The 15,222-nt window shown below is 42.3% G+C and overlaps 1 protein-coding gene across 1 annotated transcript; it reads right to left on the bottom strand.

The window, feature by feature from the left end:
- Positions 1 to 222: 222 nt before the first annotated feature.
- On the bottom strand, positions 223 to 1,240 carry LOC103355419 (myosin light chain 4). Its single transcript, XM_008279210.1, has one exon. The coding sequence runs from the start codon at positions 1,122 to 1,124 to the stop codon at positions 516 to 518; it is 609 nt and encodes a 202-aa protein (XP_008277432.1). The 5' UTR covers positions 1,125 to 1,240; the 3' UTR covers positions 223 to 515.
- Positions 1,241 to 15,222: the final 13,982 nt, after the last annotated feature.

The raw sequence follows: 15,222 nt of genomic DNA, 5'->3' as shown, positions 1-15,222 counted from the left end.
CACTCATTCAGACACTCTTTGTGTAAAGCAGAATAGAACCAAATCTGTTCTATTTTCAGATGGAGCCAAATCCTTTTTTGTTGTTCTTTTTTTTTCTCTCCCTCCGTCTCGACAATACTTTGGCCTAATCACATTAGCACAGTTGACGTGAAAAGTTGAGCACGCAATCCTGGATGAATCATCATTTTCTCTCCACATTTAAATGTATTGAACAGCCGTCTGTGAGGTTTGTAATCATACTTCCTTTATTAATTGATTTTCATTGATTGATGTCCGTATTATCTCGGTGGCATTTCATTATATTTCAGAGTGTTTTATTAAAAAGAAGCAATCAGAAGTTCTTTCTGCAATCAACATTATGTTTTTTTTTTTAATTCTGCGTTTGACAGCATGAAAATAATGTCACCGATTAAAGTGACAACCTCACCTACGAGTGTGAAAATGTAAAGCAAAGAGTCCAGAGAGTGGAGGAAACTGTTTTAAAATGAAGTCTCTGGCGGCTGAACGTCCGGTTTTTACCCAGAGAGGATGTGTTTTACGAAGGAGGCGTAATTGATACATCCATTGGCGTCCTCCTGCCCGGCCATCAGTCTGTCCACCTCGTCCTCCGTCATCCTCTCGCCCAGCGTCGCCAGCACGTGGCGCAGCTCGGCTCCCATGATGGTGCCGTTGCCCTCCTTGTCGAAAACCCGGAGCCCCTCCACGAAATCCTCAAAGTTGCCCTGATCCTTGGCGCGGGAGATGTGCTGCAGCATCGGCAAGAAGGTCTCGAAGTCCACCATTTTCGTGCTCATGTCCTCCGGCCGCGGCTTCCCCAGGACTTTGAGCACGTCCGCGTTGGTCGGGTTCTGGCCCAGAGCCCTCATCACGTCCCCGCACTGGGCGTAGGTGATCTTCATTTCGCCGGTGGGCGTGCGGTCAAACAAGGTGAAAGCCTCCTTGAACTCCTCGATCTGGTCGGCGGTGTACTCGAGAGTGATGCTTTTGGGGTCGAACTCGGGTTCTTTGGGCGGCTCGGGCTGCGGCTCTGGGGTGGGGGCCGGTTTAGCAGCCGGGGCAGCATCTTTCTTAGGCTCTGGCTTTTTGGGCTCGGGTTTCTTTGGTTCAATCTTCTTTGGTGGCATGTTGTAAAGGGATTCAGAGGTGAGCTGGTGTTTTTTTTTTTTTTTTTTCCTTTTTTTTGAGGGAAAAAAAAAAAGAAGTCTGTGAATGGACTGGAAGTGATTCCCAAGCACAGAGGGCCACCTCCTCGACCAAAGCTTTTATACGTGCTTTGTCTGGGGAGCACCGATAGCAATTTCAAACCTCGCACTATAAAAGGAAGAAACCCGAAATAGATCCACACAGCAAGTGATGTCAACATTAAGTATTGTTCTCAGCTGCTGTCATCCAGCCGACAGGGCTATTTGCTGTCATTAGTGAGGGTCCAGTTGCATTAGCCCGAAAATGTTCTGTCTCTCTGATGGACAAAGGGATCAGAGCATAGCCAGCGATCAGCTCATGAGGGAGAGGGACCAAAAATAACTCTGTGCTCGCTTAATGCTGTAAGTCTGGAAATCACTTCTTTCTGGAACAGTGCTGTCTTTTCTTTTTTTTTGCCAGGACATTGTTGCAGCAAACTCAGAAATAGTTAATTCTTTATGTCAGAGGTTTCGGGGACCAGTGTGCTTAATCTTTATTATAAGGGGGAGGGCATTCTCTTTTGAGACAATAAAACGATAGCGCAGGAGGGACATGCGTCTGCCTCAGAAATTACGCTATCACTTGATTGTTTTTAAGAGACAGATTGTCTGTCAAGCCTTTCCAGTGAGAGATGAGTTTGGATAATATCAGCGCTCAATGATACGTTCAGGGACTTTCGCCATTTCTCATTTCCCAGATAAATGATAGCTTGCATTTTCCCTCTTGTCTCTACGAGTGGTGCCACCGCTTCTTTTTTCTTTTTTTCCTTTTTTTTTTAAGGAACCTGCCAAGCTCTCGCAGATCCTAAAGGGACTCTTAATGAATGCTTTATTAATGGCTAATGTACTGGAAAGGTCAACCAGTTAAGCCCATAAACGTTTAAGATACATTCAGTAGGAAGGCGATATGCATGTTGTCTCCTGCAGGTGCCTAATTAGGAAACTGTCCTCGCTTATTAAAACAAAAAGGGGGGGAAATGCTCGGTAGGTCATTTGCACATGGAGCTTATTACATATTTGTACCCCGTTAAACACAAACAATGAGTATTCAGGCAATTCTGTGTGATTTAAACGTGTCTTTGTGTTCCCATGACCAGCAGCGTACCTTGCAGGGTTACAAGGTGGAAGCGTACGAGGCAATTCCATTATGTGTCCAGTTTATCAATACGCAGTATGTCACCTGCCGCTATGCAGACGACTAATCCCTTTACTTGAATGATAAATTAACCAACAAAACATTCATTTCGTTTATGGAAGAAAGGTGGGGGGTGGTTATACAGGATGTGGTGTTCTGGGACACAATTTAAATCATTGCAACTTTAATTTTATGCATCCCTCGCAGTTTATTAACTCAGTTTAAGAACGCTGAAACCCGCCACGCGATAATCACATTTACCCTCCTCTGTCTTGGTGCCAGACCCTCCCCCCCGCTTGATCCGTCAATCTTGAGTCCTTGGACAGTGCAGTTTAAAGTGTGTGTATGTGTGTCTGTATAGTTGTCCTTAGCCTAAGATCATTATCTCCCCCTCTCTTTGCTTTTGAGGTCACATGGCTAGTAAAACTGACAGCTAATTTGTCGTCTCTTGGTGTGTACGTGCACGCGGGGCATGTGGCCCGACAGAAACAAAGAGAGGCCGAATGGAAGCGCCATGTATGTTCGATTCTATGTATTTCCCCTGTTGCCGTTTCTTAAAGAAAAAGAAATGGTTCTACCTCGTTCGCTATCCTCTCCACTTGGACGGGTTGCTCACTGGTAATGATTACTGTCATTTTGCCCACCGAAAGTTTCAAATTAATCCATATATATCAATCATACAAGCTTTCATGATGGTACCTTGTGCCGAGGGCAATTATCCTCTCCCCTCACCTCAAGGTTACAGCTGGCTGTTCGTCGGCATGTTTAAATTTCAGCAAAAGCAAATTGGATTGACTAATGTGAATACGGAGACATTAAAGCTTAATAACACGGCGAAACGGCCCATTACAAAGTTAGCATTGTGCAGAAGCTTTATTAGGCCGTCACTTGGCTGCAGATGCGGCCCGAGTTGGACGAGGTGGCGGCGGCGGCGGCGGCGGAGGGACAGGCTTGTTATTGGTCCTCTTGCCATCAAAAGTCTTTGGAACAAGGCTTCAATCAGAACACCGCTATTGCAATGATTGAACCTGTCGATTACTGCTTTCAGCATCTGAAGTCAAACAAGTGGTAATTTCATTGGCCCTTATGATCTTGAAAGAGCTGTCAGCTGTCAGTACCTTTTGAACGGACCTGTTTTATCTCAGATCTTCAAAAACTCTGTAAAATTGATTTTTTTTTTTTTTTTTTTGTCCTAGCGAGCTTTACTTTAACTTTGTCACATTACAAATTACCGAGTCTGTATTGCTAATGTGGTATTTTTTATCATCGTTTGTCTCACATCTTTCTACTTCAGTGAAACGCTGAAAAAGGAAAAGCGTGATAACAGTCGTGACTGAAGACGGTGCCGAACACTGCTTAGGTGCTGCTGCGTTCACACGATTGGCGGAAGATGAAGAAGCTGAATCTTAAGAGCGGTGCGACGGTGCCGGCGTACGGAATGTACAATGCAAGTATTCAGGCAGGCATAACCCATATTGCTTTCTCTTATTCCGTGCTGAGGACAGAGACTTATGGATACGCCATCGAGTTGACAACCCAATTGAGCAGAAAGCAGACATTGATCAGAAACCTGGGTGACAACGTAATCGCACACACAGGGATATGATTAAAACCCAGGAAGCGACTCATATGTGCAATATGAAAGTGTGCATAAACGTATTCACGGCTATGTCTCCCTCCGATGCAGTTCATTCAAACATGACATCCTATCTGTTAGAAAAACGTTAAGTCCAGCTTTGCATTTGTCATCGAATATTGATGGCTCGGTGCTACGGTGATCTACATGGATCTGTGGTGTTGGGCTTGTTGTCTCAGGCCTACAGTAGTCGATTGTTCCTGAATGCAAAATACAGTCGTGACTCGATAATCCGACACTAAATGTAAAACCTTCTTTTATGTCGGATAGCAAGGCTGTCGGATTGTCAAGACGGAGGTCGAGATACAAGGAGGGCTTGATGCTTGATGGGTCATTTGTTGTTAATATTTATTGTTCATAGTTGTTATAATAACTAGCAGGGATGGTCTGAATAGCACTTTCTGAGCTCCGGATATTCAGGCCAAATTAATGAAATGAAATGAATGAATGAAAAATACTTTATTTATCCCAGAAGGGAAATTCAATAATTTTAATTAATAATCAACGATGAATATCCGAATATTCGGTGCGGTCGGGTGGGGGGCACTTCTACCGCGGGGGAGCGCTCCAACGGGGTGGAAGTGGCCGGAACGCACAGACCGTACTTGGCTGCTGATGCTAGTTTAGGATAGCGGTCACACTTCTGTTTCCACCACATTCCACTCCCCCACCGCCGCCACCATCCATGTTTACTTCCGCAAACACTGAGCACACTTGCTGCGTGTGACGTCATTGTGTCTTCTTGTGTGCATGCGGGACACTTTTGGGTCGTATGAAGTTCATAGCAGATCACATACAAGTCACATTTAATTGGAAATGTGAACGAACTCACAAAAAAATCGGAACTGAGCATTAAGTCCTGCAGTCTGAGCGTAGCCACTCTGTCGGATTGTTCAGTCAGATAATACGCCGTTATCCTTATTTGTGACATAAAATGTCATGTCGGAGTCGGAATCCAAGGCTGTCGGTATGTTAAGGCTATTTTTAATGGGTTCCATTTGTTTTTACTACAAACCTGTCAGATAGCAAGGTTTAGGATTGTTAAGGGTCGGATTATCGAGTCACGACTGTATTTTATTTAATTTTTGGTTAACTTTCCTTTTGAAGCTGCACTTTTTTCCTCACATTTTGGCTGAGTGATGATGAAAAAACCACAGAGCATTATCACTAAACCTACAAGCTATATGGGGGGAAATAAACATCAAAACAATTAATTAACAATTAATGCAGCATTAAATAGGNTGGGAACCCCTCCTCCCTTTCTCCCCTCACAAGCCATTCTAACTACATCCACCCAATCCCGACCTAAAGCCGGCCATCCATTCCAGTCTAACTCCGCTGCTTCCCTTCCGAATGCATGTGTGGGCGAGTGTGTGCTGGCGTGTTTTGTGGAGGCCTTTGGAGTGTTTGTTTTTTTATCTGTGCGACCAGCAGAAGAGAGGGTGGTCAAAGACAGCAAGCCCCTTAATCCCAGAGATAACAGTGGGAATGAGGGCAGGCAGACCGCCGGTCTAAGTCTGGGGCTAATAAAAGAGAGTGATAGAGACAGGAGTTGCATTCTTCCTATGGCCCCGGCAGGGTGTGACTCAGACTTTAAAGATCCTTGTTTAGTTAACTCGCTAAAAAGGGAAGCAGCGACGAGTCCCTTCTCAAGCACCTGTGATTCTTTCGCAGACACGATCGCCGGCTACCGTCGCTCAAATCTCGGCTAAAAAATACTTTGAATTCCTGGAATCTTGGTTGCTGAAAAGATCTATAAACACCTAGCAAGCGCCCAGGATTCAATTATGTGTTGACAGTGAAGTATTTAATGGCTAAACATTAGCGCTTCCCCCTTTTCCCCCCGAGCTGCCACTCCTACAAATGGGGCCTTATTTAAAGCAACTTCCAGAGAGCACTTGTTTGAATTAGCTAATCTGAAATAGGAATTCATTTCTATTTTATGCTGCCCTGTGGAGTGTAGTGAACAGCAACACAAAACTTTTTTTTTTTTTTTTCTTATGAGTCCAGTAATAACATTGCGTTGTTATAATGGAATGACTGTTGCAGGAACCAGCTTGCAGACATCTGTGTAAACAATTTAATTAAGACCATGTTTGATGAATTATAGCTGGTGAAGGCACTGCCTGTTCTAATACTTCAGTTTCTTAATTACACCAGACATCCATGTGTTCATTCTCTTCGCCCACCCCGGACTCTTCCCCCTGCTTACAATGATAGAAATTGAAAAACTACAAAAGGGAAAGTGCATTTCACACTCTAGTGAAGCAAAGCAGGCAATTTGAAATTAATCAAAACACAATAAGTTTACAACATGATAAAGAGGTGCTGTGTATGAAATGAGGAGAGTTGATTTGTGATACTCTGCTTTATATTAAAACATTTGAAATAGCACTGGCCTTAAAAGAACATTTCCTCTGGATAAAACTACATTTTTAGGTGAGAAATTCGACATGTTTGCATTTAAAAAATGAACACAAATGTTGACATAGTGTCTCAGTTATCCCTGTGGAGTGAGTAAAATCTGCAAATGCTCTTTGCAAACATGGCTAACAGAGTTTACACGTCTGTAGGAAAAGCCCTCAGGGGGGAAGAGAATTCTGTCCTCCATTCAGATGGTTATATTTAGAAGCGACCTTTGTCATTAAAAGAAAAGGTACACCATCAGTGAAGCCAAGCATTGAATGTCAGCACTCATCATGACAATGGCACTGACTTAACCTGGTGAACCTGGAATCAGAGATGAGCACATTTCGTGCCCGGGGTCGGCCATGATATGTGATTCAGACAATCAGCGTGTTATTTTAAGGGGTCCATCAGATATGCCAGACCGGTTCAGATCTCAAACTGTATTTCATTCAGGGCCATGCTCTCCAATTGGAGTATGAAACAGCAGAGTGACACGAAAGAGGGAAATATAGTTGATTTTACAGAGATGAACCAAAACTCTCACACTATAAATGCTTATTACAAAGTCAAAGTTTAAAAACAATGTGCAGTATATCACATATTTTATTTTATCTTTTCATGGGACAACACTGAAGAATTGACATTTTTCTATCATGTAGTCAGTGTACAGCTAGCAGCACTCATACATCTATTTCCCAACGCTGACCACGTGCACTCAACTTCTTTGGTGGACCATGATGATGCCTGCTCTGAGCAGAGCCCGTCCCATTAAACCACCGTACGGTCTCAGCCACCATGCTGCTGCTCAGTTTCAGGGTGTTGGCCATCTTCTTATAGCTTAGGCCATCTGTATGTAGAGCAACTATTAGTTTTTTTTCAGATCCTCATAGAGTTCTTTGCCATGAGGTGCCATGTTAAACTTCCAGTGACCAATAGGAGAGAGGGTGAGGGCGATGACACCAAATGTAACTCACCTGCTAACGAGTCACATGACACCGGAGAGGGAAAATGGTTGATTGGACCAAATTTGGACATTTCCACTTCGGGGTGTACTCACTTTAGTTGCCAGAGGTTTATAGGTTTGAGGAGAAACTGAGGGTAAACTGATACTGTTACACAAGCTGTACACTGACTAACTACTTTACATCATAGCAAAGTGTCAATTCTTCAGTGTTGTCGCATGAAAAGATATAATAAAATATTTGCAGAAATGCTGTTATACTGTACAGTCGTGACTGTACGACCCTTAACAATCTGAAAATCTTGCTATCCGACAGGTTTTTGGGAAAAGCGAACGGAGCCCATTAAAAATAGCCTTAACATACCGACAGCCTTGGATTCTGACTCTGATGTGACATTTTATGTCACAAATAAGGATAACGGCGTATTATCGGACTGAACAATCCCACAGACTGACAATTAAATGCGATTTGTATGTGATCTGCTGTGTGAACTTCATACGACCCAAAAGTGTCCCACATGCACAGAAGAGGACACGATGACGTAACACACAGCGAGCGTGCTCAGTGTTTATGGAAGTAAACATGGATGGTGGTAACAGAAGTGTGACGGCTATCCTAAACAAGCATCAGCAGCCAAGTACTGCCTGTGCTTCCACCCCGTCGGAGTACTCCCCCCGGGGTGGAAGTGCCCGCCCCCCTCGACTGCGCTGAATATTCGGATATTCAACATTAACTGGGCCTGAATATTCGGAGCCCAGAAAGTGCCACTGGAACCAGCCCTACTAGTTATTATAACAACTATGAACAATAAATATTAACAACAAATGAGCCTTCCAGCATCAAGCCCTCCTTGTATCTCGACCTCCGTCTTGACAATCCGACAGCCTTGCTATCCGACATAAAAGAAGGTTTTACATTTAGTGTTGGATTATCGAGTCACGACTGCATATATATATATAAAAAAACAAAAACGATAAAACTTCTCAATTTCTGTCTAAGCTAACCCTCCTGAAGACACTATGGATCATACTTATCATAGCATCATGCCAGCACACATTTCTTTCTTTCTAAAATGAATTATGGAAACGTCAGTATGATGCTTAGTTTATTTTAGCATCAGTTATCTTTAAGGTACCCGCGTCTGCACCAAACAATAGCCGGGGTATCACATCCCCCTAAACTAGGAATGAGCACTATGCCTCCTTCCCTCAAGCTGGGTTTGGAATTCTGACGGGGGGGAGATTAGGGAAGTTTCCAAGCTATTCATACCCCCTCCTCCTCCCCTTCCACCACCCTTTACCAAGCCTCCTATTCTCCGCAGAGCACTTGGCTTGACGGCAGAATCCTCTCCTGTTCAGCTGGACCGGTCTATTTCTGATGCGCCTCTGATGCCATGTTTAGAGCGTGTCTCTGAATGGCTTGTACCTGTTTATCCCAGCAGCAGACAGGCTTATGAGATGTTTGCCTCAAAGCTTACTAGGTGCTTTTCTCAGCTGGAATGCCTGTGTGTTTAATTCAGAGCTTTAATCCAGACAAAAGTGGACCAAACATGTCTTCCGAGTGCCGCTATCTATCGCAGAAAAATGTGCAATCCAAATTTTTTACATGTTTTTTTTTGGTTGTTGCATCTCCTATCTGTTTACTTCTCATCTTTTCAAAAAAAAAAAAAAAAGGAAATCTTGTTTGTCCTCACAAAACTGTATTCTGAGAGAAAACAATCACACCGAACGGAATATATTTGATTCACAAAGCAGATTTGCATAGAGCCATAAAACATTTGCAACATCTCGGCGTTCTCCCCGTAATAACCGTGTTGAGAAATAATGCACGAAAAATGAAAAAAAACCTCAATAGCAGCACTTCCACAGAACACAGAGAGCCGGTTTGACAGCTGGTACAATATTGACATGATGCAATCAGGAGTCTTTGGCTGCAGCGGCATATTCTGCACCGCTGGCGGCCTCACGGTGGCTTTTCAGCAAAGTTTGGAATCTTTTACTGCTCATCACACTTTTTTTGGGTACAAAAATCCAGATCAAAGCTGCAAAAGGAACCAAGTGAATGGTCAGAGAGGGGGAGAAAAAAAAAGCCTCTGTGAAGACTTTGGGTTCAGCTCCTATCACTGATATTCAGCGCCAGTGCATTCGGGGAAAGTTTCCAGCGACCGGCTTTCATGCTCTGACAGACCGTCAGAATGAAGTAAAGAAAACACAGCGCGGGACGGCGAGAAGCTACCTCAGTCAAAACATTAACTTCGGCAAAGCAGTCGAGTTAGCCGTGCGTTTGTGTGAACATGCAAAGGGTTTAACTGGCGGCGCGGAAGTCGCTCGCAGTTACGGATCTAATGCGCAAATTGAACCCGACCTGACTCACCTCCTCCCACTGAACACAAACAACGAGTGCTGCTGGATGACAGAGCCCCGCAGGTGTGCTTTAAAAAAAAACTCTAAATTAAACTTTTTTTTAAAAAGAAGCAGGACACAAGCAGAGCTGAAACAATTATTTGCTTAATTGGTCATGCACTTGACAGAATCAGGAGATTTTTCAGCCAAAAATTACCAAATATTTCTCGTTTCCTGCTTTTCCATACAGTGATTTGGATGTTTGAATCTGTTTTTAAGGGCTTTTGGAGGTGAAAATGTCACTTTGGGGTTGTGGGGAAGTGCAACAGGAGGAGCTCGATAGGTTTGTCAGAATTTTAAGTAAACGATCAATCAGTTTGTGGAAAATAGAATCAATTTTCACATCAATGGGCTGCATTAGTAAAATAGTATTGATGCATGAGTAATAACGATTTTGATAATTACATAACAAAAGCGGAACTTACTGTTATCTGCCTAAGATAGCTTCAGACTTTACTTTTTTTCTGCTTATGCATCACCAAATAGTGGACTTTTTCTTTAGCATTCCCACTACTAATGCTAAATAATGCTACTAATACATTTACTTGAAGTCATTTCGGTCCGATTGTCACTGCTGATTGTCATTTAACTCTGTTCTTATCACTGAGCGTGCAGTTTGCAGCAGTGTCTTCCAATGAGAGGTAACGTTTTGCCCTCCATTTGCATGAATAATACCCAAAAAAAAGCATTTCTGTATGACGCCACCACTAACCGCCATCCCAGCAATAAACACACACGGCGGTTCAATTAACATCATTTTGACAGCATTAGGGGGGAAAAAAAATCTCCCTAAATGTAGAATTTGTAGCAGATTTATTGCATTGTATTGCATAAAACAGACAAATACACGCAGGACCTCGTACTTATTTACTCATTCAAAGGCTTCAGGGCTAAGCCCCGGCTCTCCGCTGACCCGCCGCTCTTATGTGTCAATTATATCCAAATTTGTTCAGCCTACATTTCATACCCCAGTTGTGCTTCAGCTGTTTTACTACGAGCGAGGGAGGTGGGTCAGCGGTGAGATAGCGCAGACCTTTCTAACCGGCATGTCATTAGTTTGACATATTTGTTTTGACAGATGTGGCTTCATACAACCAGATTTTCTCTCCAAAGAGCTGCTTTGCTAACAAACTGTATTCATCCATGTGCTGGATTCAGAAGATCTTAATATCCCCCCGGTGCTGCTGCATAGCTTTGTTTCATTAAAGCTGATGTGTGGGTTTTGAAGTTTTGCCTTTTTTGTTTTCTAGTGGAATTAAAGAAGAAGGACTGTTCTCTTACTTGTTTGAAGCAAATGCATCCAACATGTACAGCGCCCTCCATAATTATTACTGGTTAAGATGTGTTCTTTAGAGGAAAATTCAAGCTTTAATTCAAGTGCATTTATTCAGTGTGAAAAACAATCCCACATTAAAAAAATCATTCTTTTACATCAAATCACATGTGCCACAATTATTAGCACCCTTGATGTTAATACTCTGTACAACCCCCTTTTGTTCATCTGAGTTGAGTTGACGGTTACATTTTTCTACAACTCTGAGAGTAAGCTTCTGCAATAAAACTTGAATTTATTTTAGAATAGAATTAGAATAAAACTTTATTGATCCCTTCGGTACAAGACCTCAGGGAAACTGCTAAACCAGAAAAAAAACAACACAACACCAACATAAAATCAGCAAACAACAACAGCATTCAAAATTCAAAATCATTTAAAATCAGCAACAACAACAGCAACAATAATAACAAAGGCTTTAAGAAGGCTTTAAAGGCTTTTAAGGCTTTTAACACATCTTAACCAGGAGGGAGGGCGCTGTATGTATGCAAACAGTGTGGTCATATCTTTTAGGCCCGCAGTGCAAAACGGTTTCTAGTTTTATTTATGCAGGTACACGTCTTTGCCTTTTACCACTTGTAGGTTTTTCTGGTTTTTTTTTATTGTGTCTGTGACCTATGCTCGTAATTTCTAAGTGCATTTTAATTTCTTTTAATTGTACTAATTGAATGACAATAAAGTAAATCTATCTATCTATCTATCTATCTATCTATCTATCTATGTATCTATGTATCTATCTATCTATCTATCTATCTATCTATCTATCTATCTATCCCTCTGAAAAAAAAGTGGCAAACAGGGAGCAGGTATTTAAATTTTCAAAGAAAAAAAGAAATCACATTTGGGGCAACATAATAAATGGCCAACATCAATCCAAGTAAACACGTTTCTGAGTATTTACAATAATGCGGTAAATCTAGAGGATGAAACATATAAAATATTTTCATTATGACAGTAGGTTTTTAATCAACAGAACACGGGAACAAGGTAGTGCAGTGACAGTATGGCAAACTATATGAAACACTGGCTGTGAATATTAATCTAACCAAGGAGGAGCTTTTGGGATTTTAAGATAGATTTCAGTTTGGTGAATTAAATTAATATTTTGACACACAAACTTTTCTTTTTTTTTTTTTTTCTCATTTACCAAACTTTCCATCAACTCTCTTTGCCAAAAGACACGGAAGGTTAAACTCCATCCTGCCCACTGCCAGCCTCTGTTGGAAGTTCTGATCTTCTCAAATCAGCACATCCACACCATGAGACAAGGGCAGTTGCCGGGCAACAGGGGAAGCAATTGTACACACACACAGTCTGGCCTTTGAAAAATCTGGGGCTTCATCCAACAAGACCAGTCCAGCTGTAGATGTGACCACAGAGCACGCTGGAGGATATTCATACTATTATGGTGGCAGGAATATTTACTGGACTGTGGATTATGTCATTATCGTTTTTTTTTTTTTTTTGGAGGGGAGGGGGGCAAATTTGTTTCTGCAGCTGATGTAGAAACATTGGGTCCTTATGTGAATGTCTGCATATTAAGTCAAGTCAGTTTATTGAGTCATGAACTTAGATGTCCGTGGCAACAGAATGAGTAACATCAGAGTTTCTTGTATTGGGAAATCCAGCTGCAGAAAGTATTCAGATCTGATTGCTTTTCACACATGCACTGCATATTTAGGTTTGTATGAAAAATATAGAAATTTCTTAAGTACGTTTAGAAATCAATCACCCACACCGACGACATGTTTTCTTGATTTTTTCCTGAAAATCCCAAACTAAACAAATTACAAAATACGGCCAAATGTGTAGGAGCAGATCAGGAAACGCTGTTCTGTATCTGGTGTGAATGGGTCTCACTTTATGTCAGTGTTACCTATATAAGGTAGGAACCTTTCTGTCTAGGTAGGGTTTCCAAAAGGAAGGGGACAAACCAGTTTTTGACTGCTGGACAACACGCTGAAAGTTACCGTATGTACGGATGCTGTTTGGGAAATATGCACAAGATTTGGATATCAAATAAAGAAAATGTGGGCTGCAAGGTGCCTGGTGGTTAGCACTGTTGCCTCACAGCAAGAAGGTTGCCGGTTTGCGTCCTGGTGAGGACACCCGGGATCTTTCTGGGTGGAGTTTGCATGTTCTCCCCGTGCAGCGTGGGTTCTCTCCAGGTTCTTCCTCCCACACAGTCCAAAAACATGTTGAGGTTAATTAGTGATTCTAAATTGTCCGTAGGTGTGAATGTGAGTGTGCTTGGTTGTCTGTCTCTAAGTGTAGCCCTGTGATAGACTGGTGACCTGTCCAGGGTGTCCCCTGTCTTCACCCTGAGTCAGCTGGGATAGACTCCAGCCCCCCGTGACCCTAGTGAGGATTAAGCGGTGTATAGATAATGGCTGGATGGATGGATGGATAAAGAAACTGTGTGCATTGTAAAGCAATAGGAGTTTGACTTTAATTTACCAGACATAGGTAATATATTGCATCAATTAAGTTTTCCTGTTTGGATTCCCTCAGTGGCTTGAAGCACTGGCTTAGCCTCTACAGACTGGACATAGTTTAAAGTCCTGGGAACGTGAAGGCCCACCATTCACTCTGCATGTCAGAACAAAAATGGAGCCATTAAGTCTAAGGAACCGTCTGTTAAAAACAACAACAGCAACAACACAGTAAGCACAACAATTTTTAAGTGGATGAAGTCTGACAGTTTGGAAGGACCTCCTAGAGTAGACCAACAGACCAAACTGATAAACCCAGCAAGTCAGGGAGATAGATGACCAAAGAACCCAACAGTCTCTCCAACACAACTGCTCCTGCTGCTCTATAACTACAGCCTTTATGGTAGAAAGCCACTGGATGGGAGCCACTCTAAGTAAAATGCATATGACAGCCTGCTTGGAGTTTGTCAAACTGCATTTAAAGGGCTCTTAGAGCATGAGGGAAAAGATTTTCTGGTCGGATGAGACAAAAATTGAACTCTTTGGGCAGAACTCCAAGCACTATGACTGGTGAGTACCAGGCACTGCTCATCATCTGACTAATACCATCCCTACAGTGAAACATGCATCACGCTATGGGAGTGTGTTCTCAGCAGCAGCAGCAGCAGCGGCGACGGGGAGACGGGTTGAATTAAGGGTCGGAATTCTTCTGTGAGTGAGAGATTTCGGGTGAATATATTTGTAAAAAAAGATTGATAGAACTGAAATGCAATGAGGTGTGTAATAACAGAGGGGCCCAAAATATCTACTTAATCACCAGTGTCTTTGAAAATAGAAATCTAGATGTATAATATTTGCTATGGTGCAGTAACATGTTATCTATGGCTTCATTTGTCTTTGGATGCCTCCGTCTGATAAACCACTTAACCTACCCGACCTACTGGACCAAAACCCACACAAATGAGAACATTCAAAAATCAAAACGAACACACATGACAGGAATTGTGACAATAAAATCTGAAGTGTTTTCCCAAAAAACTGCTAACTGGAAAGCAGTCACTTGACCCCTGATACATGATTGTTCAATTGTATACTACAAAGAGGTGTCACACCAGGGCAGCACCTATGCAGCTGCAGCTGAGGCCCACTGGAGTCATATGTTGGGTGGCTGCCTTTGATAGATCCCAGCAGAATATGTCATACAGAAAGCTGGGTACTTATAACATGCTCGGAATTGGGAAAAAGGAAAACAGACAAATGTCAAATTTGCTTTTGGTGTATTAACAGGAACAGAGAAAATGGGTGTTTGGTTTGATTAAATCGCTTTACCAATATCTCTAAACTACGTGGCACTTCTAACTTTGCACAAATGCTCAAATAATTCAAAAACTTCCTCTAGAAATAGATCACTTTTCTGTTTTTGCACTGTTGTTTGCCTGCGTGATTTAAAATACAGTCTTCAGCCTCGCATATCTGCTTTATCTCCAAGGATTTCCGCCGCGTTACGAGCAATACATTTAAAAGGGGAACCAATCAGTCCTCCTGCCCTTTACCAGGAAGTGGATGGTCATTATAAATGTCACAAAGATAAAACACTTTAATTATCTAAGACTTAAAGGAATTGCCTCATCTGTGTCAAAGAATTGCAATGTCTTCCGTTGGACTGTTGCATCAACTTTGGATAGCGGGTTAATCTGCCAGTGTCACGTCGAGCCAAAATCTGAATCACTCC

The sequence above is a fragment of the Stegastes partitus genome, unplaced genomic scaffold (assembly GCF_000690725.1).
Source record: "Stegastes partitus isolate 25-593 unplaced genomic scaffold, Stegastes_partitus-1.0.2 Scaffold148, whole genome shotgun sequence".
NCBI lineage: Eukaryota > Metazoa > Chordata > Actinopteri > Pomacentridae > Stegastes > Stegastes partitus.
Note: the sequence above shows the minus strand (reverse complement) of the source record. Positions and strands in the feature narration are given on the sequence as shown.